The sequence below is a fragment of the Echiichthys vipera genome, assembly GCF_963691815.1.
Source record: "Echiichthys vipera genome assembly, chromosome: 18".
NCBI classification, from domain to species: Eukaryota; Metazoa; Chordata; class Actinopteri; order Perciformes; family Trachinidae; genus Echiichthys; species Echiichthys vipera.
The window spans coordinates 3,788,930-3,808,503 of record NC_139843.1 but is presented as its reverse complement, the minus strand read 5'-3'; the positions used below and the strand labels follow the sequence as shown (position 1 = coordinate 3,808,503).

Below are 19,574 nucleotides of genomic sequence, written 5' to 3'. Positions count from 1 at the left end.
AACATTAAAAACATCGGAAGAAACACATATAAAAGGACATTTATATAAAAAAACAAAGTAAAATCATTAAAATCTTAAGAAAAGTGTTGAAAATGACATTAATACTTTAAAAAAAAATACTTTTATTAAGACTTACGTCATGTTTACTCCTCCGTATACCATCACCTATCCCATTCATGTTACTATATTTATAATATCTCCGCATAAAAGGTGTAAATAAACAGATTAAATTATAATATTTTACGCTTTCTTCCGTTAAAGAACTACAGTCAGAAACATTTCAACTGGCGCGCTTGACGAGTTCTCGCGAGATCTCCTCTCCGCTCTGTACTTTGTCAGCAGCAGCGGTGCCTCCACCATTTCGCTGCGTAAAGTCTCCTCCCCGCGACCGCTACATTCTGCGCCGAAAGCCCAGTCTCTCCCGGTCCGTATTTTAACTTCTTCCCACGGACCTAGTGGTACCTCGTTGGGTACCGGGAGACAGTTTGGATTACTGGCATTACGGATTGAGTGCGATTTTACGCGGATGACGACTTCTTCAACGAGAATTTAGTAAAAGAAAATCGGTCGGAAATTTCAGGTAGGTGGGAACTTAAGATGGCGGCCTTGGAGAGGGGAGGGGGGCAAGGAGGAAGTAATGGGGGGATTTAAAGGGGGTCTCCGACTCACGAAAGGACACAATCAAACCGCGTTTTACTTGGTGGGCCTTTTTAAACATTTAAATTGAAACGTGTTGGCGATACATTCAAACCTAAAGCGGACACCGAAACAAAAAGCCACAACAGCGGTGAAAAAAACTAATTTAAACGTTTAAACGGTAACAATTGAATCATCATTTCCTTAAAGGTCGCTTCTAAAGCAGCCAGCCGTTGGGACCGTGTAGATCCCCCCTTAGGTCCCCCGTGTAATCATTGCAAAATTTATGTGGAACTTTATAACATTTTTTTTGTTTTGCTGCTTTTTATTTCTAGTGAGAAAGTAACACGCACGGGTGGTTTAAAGGGAATAATTTTAACGCGTTTAATTTATCGGGAAACAAAGATTTGACCCCACGCAATGACGTCACGAGTGAGTGCCCCCCTCTTCCCCCCTCCTCCTCCTGCTCTCTCTGTATCGTGCATGCAAGAAGCTTTTTTTGGATGTTTTTTCCTTGTGTCTCAGTGAGAAGTAACTTAAATCTTAATGTGACGGTACTAGGACGGGCTTTCTGTTGTAAGGGAGCAATTACATAACCGCGGGTGGGGATGATAGCGGCGCCTGCGCGTGGAAATGAACGCACCCTTTAGTTAAACTCTTCTAGTTAGCGGCAGGCTTTTCCTTTCTCAGTGCCACCCAAGCAGCAGCAGCGGCAGCAGCAGCAGCAGCAGTGTTATTGTGCAGAGCTCTCATGCAAACGCACACGCAACTGCTGAATAAAGGTGTGATTTTGCACAGATGGTCGCTCGAATACAAGTTGAAGCAGCCCCCTCCTCCACAAACCCACATTTAGCTGCAGCTTTATGTCTAAAAATGAATGACTCGAGAGGGCCCGCGCGCTTGGTCACCGGCTTTTAGCATTTGAGCTTTTGAGAGAGCGCGTGCTGCAGGGTCCCTAACATCTTCCTGTGGGCGACTGCAGCAAAAAATGCAACTTGGAAGGAGCTGCTCGTTTATTGCTGCTTCAACTGAGTGTTTTTTATTACTGCTGCAAGATGCACCACTAAACACACACACACACACACACACACACACACACAGCAGCTGTAGCCCTGTAGCAGTTGGCTAACCTAAAGCTATGTGAGTGTTTCTGCTGCTCTCGTGACGTGACATCATGTTACTCATCGTCCCCCTACACACACACACACACACACACACACACACACACACACACATAAACACACACTGGGATATTTGTGTTTACTAAAATGAAATCTAGCATTAGCTCCTTTTTGTTGCACTGCTGCTGTCCTCTCATAGGTGTGTGTTCATGTTGCAAGCACAGTGTTAGAGTTGGTTTTTCTTTGATTGCATGTTTGATTTTAAATAATAAAAGTCAGCCGTTCATCTCTTGTTTCCGCCTCCCTCAGAATATGTGGAGGGGACCCTAATTTCAGCATCCTGGAAGTAGAAAGCACAGAAGATCTGTGTCTCACACCACAGACAGGTGAGAAGTTTGCACACGCACACACACACATTAGCTTGCTGACTTTCTTTCTGTTTTTAGAGTGTAGTGTAGAAAATAGTCACATGCTGTGCAGTATGACATGATCAAGAACGTCAAAACAGTCTAAAAATTATAGGGTGACCAGACGTCCCCGGTTTTTCTTTGTGACTGAAATGATCCAAAAATGAAAAATGTAAATATTAACCACACATCTCGTATAGTTGCGCACCCTACTGCTCACAGTCACAAATTGGTTTGACATCTCCAGGTCAAAAGATAAGGAAGTATAATAGATTTAAGTTTGGGAGAGATTAGATCTCCACACTGGCCTGGGAACGCCTCAGGATCCCCCAGTTAGAGCTGGTTAATGTGGCCCGGGAAAGGGAAGTTTGGGGTCCCCTGCTGGAGCTGCTGCCCCTGAGACCCGACCCCGGATAAGAGGCTGAAGATGAGATGAGATGAGAAAATCATAAATATATTATTAAAAAACCAGCCTTGTGACACATGAGGAATATCAGTCTTTACGTTGCAGAAGTGGTTTGACATAATTAAATTAAATGGTTTAAATGCAGAATAGGGTTTTAGTCTGAATATCAAACCGGTCATTTTTGGAGGTTTTTACGCCTTTGAACCAAAAATGTCCCGGATTTTGTCTCAAAACGCTGGTCACCTTAAAAAATGTCCTTTTTATATATAGTTGTATGTATTGTTTTTATTGTGATTGTCGATAAAACAGCGTCTGAACTTCATGACCGCAGTATTTATGCCATTTGGACGCCGCTTCACAGCACGTAATGTTCTTTTCACACTAAATGTCTTTAGTACTTTTCATCTGTCAAGTATTTAATTCGCACATAATACGCATTATTTCATACAGACTGTTTATTTATTAATTGAAACGACCTCTATGACTTGATGATGAGGTGTGACTTTTATGAGATAGCGGGGAGGAAATGTGGCGAGGAGAATATAATCTCCTGTACTTGAATTTAAAAAACAACAACACAGCAGCAGCACAGTCTGCCTTCCTCATCCACAAACGCTATTTTTATTTGTGCCGAGTTATTTTTTTCACGTCCCTGTTCTTTTTTCTTCTTCTTCATGGTCCAGACACTGTGTTTTAACCGCCTGTATCCCCCACAGGTGCAGTGTGTAGCCGGGGCAGCACAGAGGAGGGACGCTCTGGGGAGGAGGCGGCGCGGCAGCGTGCCTCTCCGGCTGTGGATGTGCTGGGTGGCAACCCCCAGGCTGCACAGAATGTGGCTGGGGAGTCACTTCGGCGTGCCCCGCAGCCGGTCGCAGCTGCCCCCCGCCCAGTTCCTCCGCTCACCAATCTGTCCACTGTGCCACTGCCCGAGAGCAACGACTCAGCATTCCTCGGCATGGAGGACGCCTCTGAGACCAACCTGCCCGAGACTCTCCCGACCAGCGGCGACATCTCAGAAGAAGTCCACGCCGAGGAGAGCGTTGTTGAAGGTGTCGGAGTTTCGAGATCCTTCCACGTGGACTGCGGTTCCTCCGCGGAGGTGCAAAGGCTCCCAGCTCCCCTTTGTCCCCCCGTCGCTCCAGATACACAGATTGACAGCACAGTGCAAGAGTTGCAATACGGGTCACAAACTGATAAAGAGAAAAACCACTCGAATAGTCAGACAAACCAGATCCAGCCACCCAGAGAAGGTGCTGGACCCGTGGTTATTACGGGGACAAAGGAGAAACAGTCCGTCACAGTGGAATATAAACCAGAGACTGGAACAAACGTGGAGCTTGGGAAAGAGCACAAGGGCGGAAATATTCTCTTCCAACCCCGATCTCAAATCCATTTCACAGCCTCATCTCCATCTGTCCCACAATCAAGTTTTAAAATCCAAGACGCCACAGAACACGGGGCTGTGGAGCCGTCTGACAAGGGCCCGCTTGTCCACGCAAATCAAGGCAGCCATATACCCCCACCGGGTGCTGCGGAGCCGGCAGGTGGTAACCAGGACTCACAGTCGTCTCCGCTCCCTTTACCCTCACCTGGCAACAGAGAGATTAAACAAACTGACCAGTCAAAAACACAGCCTGAAATCATCACGGAGATATCAGCTGATGCCAGAGAAACACAGAAATCAAATTCTTTGGAATCAGCTGAGACGTTTGAGCGCGTCAAAGAACTCGCTGACGCCTCTCGCAAAGAGAGACAACCGACCTCGGCTGAAATACTTCAGCCCCCGAAAGCGAGAGAATCGCTTCCCGGATTATACGCCTCGCCTGGAAAAGGAAGCTCTGCGTCCAGAGAAGATGGCGACATCGGCGAGCAGAGGGAGGAGAGCGTGAAGGAAGAACAAACTGTCACCTCCTCGCCTGACGTCACAATGCTGCCAGAGAGTTCCTCCAAACCCTCCGCTCCACCTCGTCTGTTCGTCTCACTGCAGGCGGAGGCAGTCGTCAAAGCAGAAACATCTCACCCCTCTGACCAAGCACCCGCAACCGAGACCGCACTGACCGCCGCCCAGCTGGTGCATTCAGCCGGAGCGCAAGAAATCGTCGTGGTCAGAGAGGAGGCTCACATCAGCGGGGACTGGTCGAGCATGCACCTGAATCAGAGTTACCTGCTGCAGCGAGAAGACGGCAGCGTCTGCGAAGCCGCCATCGTCAACGAGCTGAGCGGCGGGGAACCGAAGCTGTACGAAGAAGGGGTTCAGGCAGATATCGAGTTGGACTCGCAACCCGTGGAGGTGTACGAGTTCTGCACCCTGGTAGAGGAGGTCGCCGAGGAAACGGTGTGTGCCAGCAGTAGTGCACAAATCCCTCACTCTCCGGGGTACGAGGTGAACTTATTCGACGCGTTACTAGAACACACCGAGGAGTACACTGAACCGTCTCTTCACGCGATTAACGAAAGCGGCACTGTCATTATTTCCCAGCAGGCCTTGCCAAATCAAATACGGGATTCCTCTAACAGCAATTCCCACGATTTGTCATTACAGAACACGGTGGTCGCTGCGGTCGGGCAGCATTTGGTATTAGACGCTCGCCAAGCTGTTGAGGTGGCGAGCTCAAGTCAGGTTTGTTTGGTTGAAGTAGCTGCTGTTACATCTGACTCACTCGCCGTTGAGCGGTCAGGCGCCGGGACGGAAGTGAGGGACTCTCCTCCTGTGACTCAAACGGCTTCTCAAAAACAGGAAGCGGGCTCAGCTGGCGCGTTATCTTTCACATCACCGGTGGTTAGCGGTGAGGGCGTGGGGAGGGAGTCACCTGTTGCTGTTTCAGTGCAAGTTCAGCCCTCTCTAAAACAGACTGTCCAAACTGCCACGAAGCGCGCGGCTTTGACGCAGTCACAGAGTATCCAGAATATCACCGTGCACACAGGAACCAAACCACAGGCTTTCTGCACCACTATAAATCCAAAGCTGCTCCTGCTTAAACCGAGAGAGACTCCCCTCCTCAAACCCCCACCCTCCCTTTTGGCACAGGTGTCCAAGCCACAGAATGCGGGCGGCGCGCTGGCCAATGCCCACAGCTCACGGTCTGGCACGGCGTCTGACGAGTGCCTTCCCAAAGCTGTCCCAGACTCTTTATGTGCATCTGGGGCTCTCAGCGGTCAGAGAGATCAGACGCAGTGCTCCGTCAATAAAACTCTGGTGTCAGCAGCCGCCCCTCCCGTCAAGGTACAGAGCGGTAACTCACTTCAACTTGACCCGGGTGCATCTGTCACCCCAGCATCCTCAACAAGCAAACCAGACAAAGAGGCCTTAAATGTTACTGAAACTTCATGTGAGGCGTCCCAGGACGTCGTCACCTCTACAGACGCTGCTACGACTGCGCCGCCTAACGCCCTGTACGTGCTCCCGGCATCAGCGGAAGGGGACGGCGCGGTGGCGGCATCTAGCAGTCTTAATGACTCAGCCATCAGCCAACCGGACTCCTTCTACACAGAGGAAGAGAGCGAGGACATGGAGCAGGACGAACCAACGGGAGAAACGGAGGCTCAGGACGCCGCTTCAGGACAGGTCAGCAGTCCGGAGGAGGGCAGCGATGACGAGCCAGAGGCAGACAAAACAGAGAGCGAGATGACCACCCCGAGCTCTCCACACAAGGTAATTTCATGAATGAATGAATGTAATTAAATCCATTTTATTTCAGGTCTATGACGTTGCAGGGAAGCGTAGACGGGGGGGAGACGGCGTGCGTCCAGAGGCAGGAAGTCGAGTAATATAGCTTTGAAAATGACACATTGAAGTATCTGTGCCTCATGATACTAAATGTCCTTGGACGCCTCTGTAAGACAGTAAAGGATCGAAACCAAATCCAAACATCGTCTCCTGGTGCTAGCCTCCGTCCGGTTTCAGCGTGGTTACGGATGTTATGCAACACATCCTTTTAGAGGGCAGCGCCCCGTCGCAAATTGCCGGCATTGACAATCGCAAACATGGCGTCTGAAGAGGAGAGGGTTTTGCTGTTTGTCATCTGAAATCGGAAAAAAGGCGCAAAAAGTGAACGCAGCGGTGGCGTGTGAGACCACTCGTAAGAACTGACACCTTTAATGCCGTGTCTTTGTCTTTGGTTTTGCAACTCGCAGACTTTCTCCTCCAAAGTTTGCGGCATTTAAAATCTCTCTTCTTCATTGATTGTTGCAAAAGGTTGTACTTGTATCCGGCTGTTTCCCCCGTTGTTTGAACACATCTGAGTTTTTTACGTAATTGTTATTTCACTCCATGAAAAAGAGGTCTGACTGACGAAAGAGGCGATCGTAATCGTTTACTGGTTTGGCTGTTTGTACGTAAATCGTATTTGTGGATACTGCCGCCTCAGCGTCCGGTGGTACTGCTGTGTTTCCGTATCCGTATTTATCGCAGGGTGGGAATGGGCCTTTAGTATCTGAAGACAGGGACGTAGCTGAAGTGAAAACTATGTTGATAAATGTAAATGTGTGTCTGGGCGTCTTGTCGACTGTTGCACAGTGAAGATGAAACGTGTTTTATTAATTTCTATGTGTTTCTCAAAGCTGATTTTACTCGTCTCAGTAAAGAGTTGGTCAGGTCCCACTGTGCATGCTCATATATGTGTATTTTTCAGGGATGCACTCATCTGACACTGATTCATTCATTCAAACTTTATAATGAAAACAGAATAAATGCAAACAGAAAATAATCAGAAAACAGAACACGAATAAGGAACAATTACTGTCGTGGGTGGAAGTTTGTGCTCATGGTTTTTTAAAGGTCGTGTTGAGTTTTAATGTTTATTGTTTAGTTTAGTGTCTGCGCGTGGGACCGTAGCACGACTTTAATAAGGAGCTGATAAATAAAAACAAATCAGTGTGATATCAGGCTGGTCCTGACTCAAATAACAGGAGTGAAGTTATAATTCTTACAGTTTTGATTTGTTGCTGAATGCAAAAAGGTTTACACTTGAATTATAATCCCTGTTTAATTTTCACCAAGTTGCAGCATTTATTATTTTAATAATAATAATAAGAAACAAGCACAGACCTCCTCCTGGGCCCCTTATCTCTGTTTCTGCAGTGTGAATCTCTCCAGTCAGGAACTAATTTCTCCAATTGTTCCGACGCCATGAGAATAAAAAGTATCAGTACTTCAATTCTTTTCAATAGCACGTGTTTCAAAGCGACACAATATCCACGTTCGACGTTATCTAAAGAGAAAAGAGGAAAGGCTGAGATGAAACAACGCAGAGGAAAATCAGCTGTGTTGGTTTGTGTTGTGTGTCTTTATCTGAACCAGCAGGTTTTTAATGCCAAAAAAGAACATTTTGTCCTTTTTATTGTGAATTTGAGTTTCGTTTTCTTTATGCTCGTATTGTATCAAAGCTTAAAACTCTGGTATTGACGACCGTGTTAACGAAAGGGAAAAATAATGCGTGTATCCACACAGTGATTTGAAACTTAATGGGTTTTTCTTTTGCCCATTTAAACAACCTTCAACAAAGTTTCATTAAATTTATGTAGTTTTCCCATAATCCTGCTGACAAACAGACAAACCGAGCCTAAACACACAACCTTCAGTAACAATCGGGTACATTTATATCATGTATTTGTTACTTTTTATTCTACAAAGTCAGGAAAGTGATGTTAAAGTTGAGCCTGAGGACGATCCCAGCCGCTTCCACACCGTGCGGCGTGTTATTTAAACATTTTTTATCCAAAAACAAGGACTGAAACAGTGTGATCGGTGCATCCCTGCTTCACCATCATATCGTTTAATTCTGTAATTCAAGGGGTGAGAACCAGAGGGACCCTTAAGTGACCTTTTAATTAACTTTACAGGTGATCTAAAACAAAAAACAACCACATTTTATCCTCACTTTATCACATTCAGTCTTTAATATTCAAACACTGACGTTTATTTACAAAAAAGTACTTTTTTAGGCCCTTTTGGCCCCAAATATCAGTGAGTTTTCACGTGCAATGAAATATAGAATAGAAAGATTACCATAAAATATGAATTTTGATTACAAATACGTCAAATTTAAAGTGATTTAGATGGAAAAGCTGCACAGATTCATGCAGGATGTGCAGAAATATATTAACTGCATGTACAAAACAATAGTTTACTGTGTTGGCCTTTTTCCTTTTTCATTAATAACTGGTTTAGAAATCTCATCAAAAGCTTTTATTTGATTTATATAAACGACTCATTTCCACCCAAAATGTCACGTGCACCCCTCAAATTCATATTGCGTATGACTGCATGTTTTCACTGCACGTAAACGTCTGTTGTGTGAATTGTTTTTATTATTATTAGTGATTTATTCCTCCTAAGTTGGCCGCATGCTAAGCCATGTGTGTGTTTCCAGCGTGGACAGAGCAGGACAGACAGCCAGGCACTGTTCCTTAAGGTAAGTGGTGCTGTCAGACACCCAGAGAGGTTTCCCTCTCAGCAGGATCATTCACCAGCACTTGGTAGTCAGGCGCTGTCACTGCTAATGTTGGGGAGCATCTGGACTTCAAAGGGCTTTTCCTTTGACTCCTGCTTGATGATTGTATGCATGACAGAAACGCACTGATGGTTCATAATCCTCCAGCACGTCTGGATTTGCTTCTCGTAAACGCTTCTAACCTCGTCTGTGCATGTGGCTTTTGCTGCTTTTGCTACTTTTGCTAATGTTTTAAAAGTAATTTCACCTTTCTCCTCCTCCCCTTGTCTTCAGGTACGCCAGTGGATAGCAGACAGGGTGACAGGGAGTTCGTCTCCTGCCTCACCCTCCACCTCCTCCTCTTACCCCGGCCCCTCGCCCACCGGCGACTGGTCGACCCCGCGTCGGGAGAAGTCCTCGTTTCTCCGCGGTCCTCACGGGAAGTTCGTGTCTCCCTCCTCTGTCAGTGTCTACAGTTCCTCCTCTTCGTCCCCAACGGATCAGTCCACGCCTCAGCGGCCCCGCGGAGAGCGCCACACGGACATGGCAGAGCTGGCTAAACACGTGAGTCAGCAGTATATTAAACACTGTCACGACTTTTAATTTGGTCGTTGATTAGTAATACAGAAAGAGTCCACAGGTGGTTTTGAGGTGTCGTAAAATGCAGTTGAAAGGTGTGTGTGTGTGTGTATGTGTGTGTGTGTATATGACTTATTAATGCCAGGCTACCTGTCAGAGCCTTTCATACTAAGCTGCGTGCATACAGGAGAGACGGTACCACACCCGGGTCTGAAATGTTCTCTGGCGTTCTCCGCATCGCTTCAGCATATAAACAGCCACACCAAAGCACCGTACAAGCACAAGGACATCACAGTAACAACACACTACCCAATGTTTATGACCCCAGTGGATGTTATCAGTGTTTTACGACCACCAAATGTCACCATTTGCAAAACCCCCCATGTGACTCCTCTCTGCAATCCCCCCAGCACTCATCCACAGCTCGACTGTTGTGTTAATAAACAGAAACCAAGGATTTACATCATAGATTAAGAAACACTTACAAAGAAAGAAGGAAACCCTGGTTATTTCCCACATACTCCTGGAGTCCCAAGTTTAAATCACCTTCTGCGTTGAGAGTTAAAACCTCCTGCAGCAGTTATGTTCAAACTACGCTGCTGTTGTCTGTTTCGATGACCACCGCGTCATATAAGGTGATTTTAGACTCTCTGAACCCTGAGGGACCACAGTAGTAAGATGCCAGGGTTCCCACACAGAGCCTCTCCAGGTTACTCGGTATGTGCGTTGTTTTTATTTAGGATGTGAGCAGGGAGAGTGCAAAGCCTGAGGGCGCACTCCCACTGTGCGTGCGTCCCGTGCCCCGTGCTTTAGGGTCCTTGTCCCCCCTCATTACCTGGGCCTCGGCGAATGGTTCTTGCTGCCTATATGTCATCACGCCGTAACACGTCACACGCATTGATGACGTCATGGCGATGCGTGGCTTTGTTTCCAGATCTTTCCGTAGACCTCGGAGTTTTTGTGCTTCTTGTCGACTGTTTTTGAATCTTTTCATCGACCAAATCTGCAGTAAACACTCCACCTCCGCATCACACCAACGTGAACCTTTCACCGCCATTGTTTGAAATGTCCGCGCATGGTCCCTCCTTCTTTTTTCTACGTCCCAACAGGCGCACAGGAAATGACCTCAGAACCGCCGTAGGCCTCGTGCTCGTACACGTGCGCACGCTTGTGCTCGTACATGTGCAACCGTGCTTTACAAAAGCCCACCTCTCCAAAACGGGCCGTGGACGGCAAGCGTAACGCTCCTTGGCGCGGTACGGTTGCACTCACACTGGTCAAACGAACCAGACTTTAGCTGGGAAACGTGCTTGGTCACGGTACGGATGGACAGTGTGAGTCCGCCCAAAAGCAACCGGCACGTGTTTGCAGGATGTACTGAGATTTTTTTATGTGTCCTGCAGGAAGCCGACATCGAGCATCGGACCCAGTCAATGAAGCGAGAGGGCTTCTGGTCAATGAAGCGTCTCACCCGGCTGACGGAGCCGCCGCGGCCCAAAGTTCACTGGGACTACCTGTGCGAGGAGATGCAGTGGCTCTCCGCTGACTTCGCTCAGGAGAGACGGTGGAAGAGAGGGGTGGCGAGAAAGGTAAAGAGTGTGTGGTCACTGGCTTGTTTCGAGAAAGATTACGTGTGTGTGTTTTCTGTTTTTAGAAGCGTTTCTGTTTGTTCTGTTTCTATTTAGGTGGTGCGAATGGTGATGCGACACCACGAGGATCTGAGGCAAAAGGAAGAAAAAGCCAAGAGAGACGAGCACGCTAAAATCAGGAGAGTCGCGTCCAACATCGCAAAGGAGGTCCGCGCTTTCTGGAGCAGTGTGGAAAAGGTACGGACGCATTCTGCTTCAGTGCTCGGCTGTATTTGAGCAGAATACGGCTTTTTCTACCGGTTAACTGTGGTCAAATTCTACCCAGGGTTGCTGTGTTTACATGGTGTTTGAGAAACGCCCCTTTAAAGGGTGGAGTGTTATTTACATTTACACTCTGGAGGGTGGTTTAACTTTTTGGGTGTTTTTAAGCCCCAAAAACGCTGTCTAAACGAAATGCACATCTGATAAAGTAATCTGACGTTTTGCACCCGTGAGCGTTGACGTGTAAACAGGGCCACAGTTTCTATTAGTGAAAAATAACAAAACGAACTGAACCGGTGGCTTTAGATTGTCCTGTTTCATCTGATACCAACAACTTTCACTCTTTAATACGGAGCCAAAAAGTCGTCACAGGGCACCGGAGTTATCGAGTAAAGTCCCCCGCGTGTGTTAAGAGTGTTTGTCTTATCTTGTGTCCGTAAAGGTGGTGCAGTACAAGCAGCAGTCCAGACTGGAGGAAAAGAGGAAGAAGGCGTTGGACCTGCAGCTGGACTTCATTGTCGGCCAGACGGAGAAATACTCGCACCTTCTCAGCAAGTCACTCGCACCCACCCGCCCCGCTGACGCCGAACCCGAACCCGTCCCTCAGCCACCCCAGAAATCTGTGGCACCTGCTGCTGACGAGGACGGTCAGAACCTGTTTTATTTTTTATTTCCCACCTCAGAAATAGAAGCTTACTGTCTCTGTGTGTTTCACCAGCGAGACGGCGTTCAGAGCTGAATCATTGGCTCACACGGGGACGTTGTCATAGCTACACACACACGTATGATTAGATTTCAAAGGTAAAATGGTTTCAAGGAGACAAAACCCTTTTCTTCTTCATCAAGGTCATTGCATCTTTTCAGTGAATCAACCATGTTCTCACCTGAGCTCAGTTGCATCTCGACTAAGACGATGTTATTTGTGATACTCGTCTCCACGGCGCTGAATGGACTTGGCAACCGTCAGACTCGAGACTTGTCAAACCCGTCAGACGAGTCGGCTGCCCGCGTTATCAATGGCGGTTGATTCCTGACGCGTGGAGAGGGCTTTAATTTAAGGGTTTTTGCTCCGTCAGAGGAAGGACAGTGGTTCATTAGTGTCAGTCAGTGACCAGTCTCGCTTTCATTTTGTTATCTGACTGTTTTTGTTGTGATGAAGTGCAGCGACAGTCCGCTTAACAAGCCAAAGTCTAAACGGCCGTGAAACCCAAACTGAAAGTTCTACTCATGAAGGCTGCGTTTGGACCAAATCACCTCCTGAGGCTGCAGTTATTCACTAAATGCCTGATAAGCTCCGGTCTCCGGTCCACGTCACCTGGAAGATCACAGTGTCTGTTATGATCCGTGTTTATTGAGCTCTAAAACAATCAATGATAGGTCGCCTGTATAAAGAATGACATCATTAAGGCATGTCGGTTCATAATATTTTATATTATTATGTATTCCAAATAAAATCCTGTCAGTGGATTTGTGTGCAAAATAACGCTATTTTAAAAATAACCTAAAAATAGAGAACTTTCGGTTTTCTCTCTGTAATAACAAAACTGTAATTTCCGCTGTAAAAAACACGTACAAACCTTTTTAGTTTTGTTTGCCTCTTTACTTCCAAACGCGCCTGGCAGTCTGTCACCAGGGCAAAGGCAACGACGTGAGGAAGCTTAACTCAGTAACCCGTAAATGACCATACCCTGGTTTAGGGAGTAATCAGATTACTGAAGTTCCCCTCGTATACATGAGGGGGGTTGAACGGGAAATTGACGGAGTAACTCTTCAGGACAGTAGGTGGCGCTCCACTAACATACAGCTGCTCTGAATACAGCTTTTTTACGGTTAACCTTTGTCAAAATCACAAACGGACGACTTTTTGACAGAATTACGACAGAAACGCCTCTTCTTGGTAGTGATGTTAGTTGCCGTTAGTTGTTAGTTGACTGAACAGCCGGATAAGAGGCGGTGCAGCGAGCGTTGCCTGCTTGGACAGCGTTGCCGTGACTCACTGTGACTTGAAGGAGCTGCAGGGGGACGTTGTCGTTGTCTTGATCCGTCTCCAATGCTCTATATCAAACACGCAGAGGAGAGTCACCTACAGAGAAGCGCACGCGTTCTCAGCTACTGTATTTTGGCACCGGTTGAACATGAATTGGTCCTTTGAGTCTGAATTGCCAACATGATGGTAACTTTTTTAAAAGTACTGAGTTTAGTACCCAACCCTAGTCGGGTGTGTTGTAGACATCGCTGCAGACCCCCGACGCACTGAGGACAGTCAGTCAGTCTGTCTCCCTCCCCGCAGATGTTCTCAGTTCATTATGAAACTGTGGAGCCCCTCAGTAGCTCGACTGGTAGAGTTTGAATCCGACGTGCGTCTGTTTGCTGCACGTCATCCCCTCTGAAGATACACTTATGCCCCTCTATGATGAAACTGAGGCGGTCGCCTATTTGGCTCATATCGACGGGCTGTGCTGCCGTAATAATCAAAACGTTTCCGCTCACTGTGGGAGTTTTTTCAGATAAAACTAAATAAAAACAAATTTGAAAACACCAAGAACCTATTGCTGACTCATGTCATTTTACTTCTTAAGCGTTTTCAATACAAATGCATCTTTTGTGTTCCCAGAATTCAGGAAGCAAGTCTTTTTCTGTACGAACCCGTTCTCTTTTCTTGCTGCAGACCGAGACTTTGAGCCCCCCTGTGAGGAGGAGGACGACGAGGAGACCATCGAGGTGGAGGAGCAGCAGGAGGGCAATGACGCCGAGAGCCATCGGAGGGAGATCGAACTGCTGAAGGAGGAAGGACTTCTGCCCCTGGACCAGCTACTCAACACCCTGAAAATGCCACAGGTGCCTCCACAAAACCCGTCTGTCCTCAACATTTCAACGGACTCGAATTGGACGACGGATACTAATTTAAAAACATGAAGAAAAACAACATTTGAAAACACAAATAAGAGTTGTTTTGATGCGGACCACAGATGTTTGCATGTCTTTTTAATCACTGAATCACTGGATTACACAGGAGTCGGGCTCAGATGAAGAATCCTCTGATGAAACGTCTTCGTCAGCGGTGGAGGAAGAGGACGGTGAATTCACTGCCAATGAAGAGGACGGTAAGATCTCAATGAAACATGTAGAAAGGAGAAAAGCATTGCAGAGATATATTATGTTGTGATGTGATATTTGTTTCATCTCCAGCTGAGGACGAGGAGGACACCATCGCTGCTCAGGAGAAGGTCGAGGGAAACGTGAACCACGCAGAGGAACTGGACGACTTGGCCAAAGAAGGTATTTCTGCATAAACAGGAAGTGTAATCATGTCACGTAGCCTCTTGTTGTCTCTTTGAAGGTGTTTACACGCTTCTCTCAGCTGAAGAGCCTCTTTTATTACTGAATTAACTTAAATGTCAACTTCCAAAAACATTTACTTAATTAAATTAAGTGCTGATTTAATACTTTATTTCCAGGCTTTTGAGACAAAGTTAGGGAACGTACATGTTTCCAAATGATCTTTGAGAGGCACAAACTTCAGTGTTTTGCTTTTTGGCGAGACAACTTCGACCACAGTGGTGGTTGTGGAGGGAGTGCGGGGTTTAGTTTCAGGCCTGATCTGAACACCAGGCACGTTTCGCCCTGAAGATTTTCAACTTTCAACTTTACAACTAATGAGTTTTCCTCTAAATAAACAAGATTTTATGAATGATTCAGGGTCAAACTTTGCTCCACATGCATTTGTGTCCTTAATTTGGCTTCGAGGAGGTATTTTCAAACCATTTTTCTTTTCAATTTCAATAAAAGTTCCTTAAAATGAAGATAATCACAGCCTCATGAAGCTCTACAACCACAAACTAGAGACCTAAAGCGTTCAGAGGATGGATGGCTCTTCTACCTCTATTCACAATAAAGGGGGTTTCTGAGCAGTTTACACGGCAAGTGCTCGCCATCCAATCGTCAAAAAATACATTTTCATGCAGAAATTCAAAAGAAAGTCAAAAGTATTTGATCCTAAATCGCAGCATGTTTTTTTTATGGTGTTCCTGAAAGTCTGGGGGTCTTAATCATGGACTTTGGATGGATTTTTGACAATTTTTTATCAATTTTAGTGGTACAAATGGTTTAAAGTTGCACCAAATCTGTGTAACAAATACTGTCAACACCAAAACTGCATAATAGGGAATGAGAATGGGCATCATAAACTTAAATCATACTGTGCTGAGCCCTTATACACTCTTTACTTTGAGCATCTCAAGTTAATCCTCGGGTTCACTACTTCTGTATTTAATCTACTGTTAACCTGCTGTCTCCCCCTGAACATCCCCCTCTCTCACCACTCTTAACGAAAGTCTGACTGCTAAGGGGTTAACGTAGCTGTGTGTTGTGTACGTGGCAGCTATCTGCGTGTCAACAAGCCCTACATTCATATTAAGCAGCGCTCTGTTTAAAAAGAACCCGCAGCATTAAACACATCTCCGCTCCCCTCGTAGGCGATATGAGTGTTGAGGAGCTGCTGGAGAAGTACAAAGGAGCGTACGCCTCAGACTTCGAGGCGCCGTCTGCATCCGGCTCTAAAGAAAGCTCTGATACGGAGGTGTCTGGGGACGAGGAGGAGGAGACCGAAGAAGATGAGAGTGATGTGGAAAGCAACACTTCCTCCTCAGGTATTAACGAGCTCACAGGCAATCTCATATAAACTTTTCACATTTCCCTCCGCGTGCTTTTTAAAGATTGTTTATCGTCTTGTGCTTTTCCCTCCAGATTCACAAGGAGACAGCGGAGAGGAAGAAGACAGCGTGAAGGACGAGGAGGAGAGCGAGGGCGATGAAGACGACGACGGCTGTGGAGATGAAGGGATGGAGGTCTTGCTAAAGGAGGGAGACAACAGCCCACCTTCCGCTAGCTCACGGCCAAAGAAAGAGATCAGCCACATCGCTGCTACTGCGGAGAGCCTGCAGCCTAAAGGATACACTCTGGCTACGACGAAGGTCACTTTTGAGTATTTAGACACTTTAATAGCTCCTCTTTTATTAGAAAACCCTCCAAATATAGTCTTATGAGAAGTAAGTGTGTCCTGAACTGTCATTTTCTCTTCTTCTTCCTAATCAAAGGTCAAGACCCCCATCCCGTTCCTGCTGCACGGCACATTACGAGAATACCAGCACATCGGACTCGACTGGCTGGTCACCATGTACGAGAAAAAGCTAAACGGCATTCTGGCTGATGAGATGGGCCTGGGCAAGACCATTCAGACCATCGCTCTGCTGGCTCACCTCGCCTGTGAAAAAAGTAACACACCGTTTATACACACATACGTATCTTTATGCAGTGATTGAACTCGGACTTTCCTTTTTACGTGCCGCCGTCCTGTGAATCGTTGTGTGCAGGTAACTGGGGCCCTCACCTCATCATCGTCCCCACCAGTGTGATGTTGAACTGGGAGATGGAGCTGAAACGCTGGTGTCCCGGCTTCAAAATCCTCACCTACTTTGGCAGCCAGAAGGAGAGGAAGCTGAAGAGACAGGTGAAGTGTTGTTACGCCTCCAAGCTGGCGACGTGCAGGCGCATTTGAAAGACGTTCATGCGCCCAATAAACGCTCTGTGCAATTGTAAACCACGTCTCAAATACGAGAAAATGAACGGGTGGTTCAAAGATTTGGTCGCGGTAGCCGGGCTACCTCTCGTCTGTGCAAATCTGGACATAAAGTGTAGCTGCGCTCGCCAGACACGATGTTTATACTTGGACTGACGACCATGATGTGACCTTTTCTCTTTTCTGTGTGTGTGTGTAATCAGTTGGTCTCCAAAAAACCACATACTTGATCCATATTTAATTGCTTTTGCTTCTTCTTCTCAGGGCTGGACGAAGCCTAATGCTTTCCACGTGTGCATCACTTCGTACAAGCTGGTGCTTCAGGATCACCAGGCGTTCAGGCGCAAGTCTTGGCGATACCTGATTCTAGACGAGGCGCAAAACATCAAGAACTTCAAGTCCCAACGCTGGCAGAGCCTGCTGAACTTCAACAGGTCTGTAGAGCTGCGTTTTTGAGGGCTTGACATTTAAGAAGCACCACAAAGAGATGTTTAAATGTTAAAATAAAGTAGTTTCATCGGATCTGTGCACATTAAACAAACACGCCCCAGTGGAACCAGCCAGAAAAGATAAGTTCTTGTCTTGAGTCCAAGATTTGTTGCTTAAGACTCGGACGTGTTTCAGGACGTGCACCTTTGCCTCTGCAGACGTGCACGAGCCGTCAAAGTCATTTAAACTCACTTAACTGGTGTACTTTGTCCCGTACACTTTAAACAGGAGAGATGATAGAAATGCTGACATGCTGATGTGACACACACACACACACACACACACACACACACAGATCAGAAGGGGAGCACATTTTAGGTGAAAAAACAGCTTTGACACAAATATTCAGATTTTTTTTTTTCCTGTTTAGTCCGGCAAACGTTCACCGCCCATTGACATTATTATTATTATTATTATTATTTCTCACTGTGTGACATAATGACCCGTTGGACTGAGGAGACTCTGACTTGGGTCATAAACAAACACACTCAGAGTAGATTTGTACAAACTAGTAACATTCATTGACAAAAAAACTCTCTGCTCTCCTCGGTGCTTCAGAGCAGATTCAAGGATGCGTCTCTGTCTCGTCTGTGAGCTGCTGCCTGTCACAAAGTCTGTGTGCATTCAGCTGTAGAGGACGGGCATCATTCATAATTAACCATGTTTGACTTTGCACTCGAAATAGCACTTAACTGTGGATGCACAGGCCTCAGTGGTGTGTAGATCTTACAAATAGAAATGTTTTTTTTCTCATCAAAGTGGCTAATTAGACTAAGTTCCCATCATTACGGTGGTGTCCTGTCACAGCTGGTGGCTTCTGCACACACACTTTTATCACACGCAAGCTTTTATTTATAGATCTTCTTTAGGATTACAGGGAACATGAAGATAGACAGAGCACTTATGTAAATATGAGCTCCAATACAAAACACAAATCTGTGTATGCAAAACAAAAATGAATTCAAGGGTGCAAGCATGGAGACTGACATCTCCTCCTGACTGGACGTGATGCGATCGAGCGAACATCAGCGTGCATTGATTACTGCACGGGCCCAGGGGCCCAGAAAGTCAGGGGACCTGATTTGAGATGCTAAATGACCACAAGTATACACAAAATGATCAGAAAGAGATACTGGTATAAACAAAACAACAAAAAATTACTATTGGGACGCAAAATGATCACAAAGTAATGCTAAACAACATAATTAGACACAAAACGACCACATTAGAGACCAAAAAGGACGACTAAGACACGTAAAATGACAAAACCACCACAAAAAGATGCAAAATGACTAAAAATAGATGCAAAACTACCACAAAAAGATGCAAAATGAGTAAAAACAGATGCAAAACCACCACTAAAGATGCAAAATGACTAAAAATATAGTGAAAACCACCACAAAAAGATGCAAAATGTCTAAAAATAGATGCAAAACCACCACAAAAAGATGCAAAATGTCTGAAAATAGATGCAAAAGGACAAAAAATAGATGCAAAACCACCACAAAAAGATGCAAAATGACTAAAAAAAGATGCAAAACCACCACAAAAAGATGCAAAATGACTAAAAATAGAAGTAAAATGCAGTGTGGCCTGGTGGGGTTTATTTCAGGGGGGCTTTGTCAAAAACAAAGGAAATCTAACTGTTCTGTTCAGAAACAGTGACTGTGTGTCAGTTTAATGTACACAGACACAGTTCATATTGTCCTTATTTGGTTCAACATGGTTTTAAGAGAATGGTCGTTACTAAAAACAGAACTCAACATACTTTACTTTCTCTCAGACGTTTCCGTATTTCATTTTGCACAGTATTTTCAGTGAGGGATTTCCTTTTTTCATGTTTTGAGTTCTTCATTAAGGTGCTTCAGGTCATTTGCTCCAGGATTTCTCCAGGTTTGATCTGGAAAAAGAGTAAAAACAAAAGCAGAACAGTTCCCTAACACAGCGTTTTCTACAAACCTCTTGTTAAACGATCGACCGTAAAACTCTCCACGCTCCCTGAACTTATGGTTCTCTGGATCTTTGCCCGGTGAACTTTGTAAGTTGATGATGTCGATGTTGTATTAACAGCTTTTCA

General features: G+C 45.9%; 1 protein-coding gene across 1 annotated transcript in view; it reads left to right on the top strand.

Moving 5' to 3' along the window:
• Positions 1-400: 400 nt before the first annotated feature.
• Positions 401-19,574, top strand: part of srcap (Snf2-related CREBBP activator protein) — a 39,281-nt gene continuing 20,107 nt past the window's right edge. Inside the window, exons 1-15 of the mRNA XM_083933452.1 lie at positions 401-580; positions 2,067-2,143; positions 3,287-6,222; positions 9,296-9,565; positions 10,984-11,169; positions 11,266-11,406; positions 11,873-12,077; positions 14,099-14,268; positions 14,444-14,534; positions 14,620-14,709; positions 15,906-16,079; positions 16,177-16,403; positions 16,527-16,704; positions 16,803-16,939; positions 17,273-17,442. Coding sequence (XP_083789578.1) covers positions 3,526-6,222; positions 9,296-9,565; positions 10,984-11,169; positions 11,266-11,406; positions 11,873-12,077; positions 14,099-14,268; positions 14,444-14,534; positions 14,620-14,709; positions 15,906-16,079; positions 16,177-16,403; positions 16,527-16,704; positions 16,803-16,939; positions 17,273-17,442 — 4,736 coding nt within the window. The 5' untranslated portion in view covers positions 401-580; positions 2,067-2,143; positions 3,287-3,525. The remainder of the gene's footprint in view (positions 581-2,066; positions 2,144-3,286; positions 6,223-9,295; positions 9,566-10,983; positions 11,170-11,265; positions 11,407-11,872; positions 12,078-14,098; positions 14,269-14,443; positions 14,535-14,619; positions 14,710-15,905; positions 16,080-16,176; positions 16,404-16,526; positions 16,705-16,802; positions 16,940-17,272; positions 17,443-19,574) is intronic.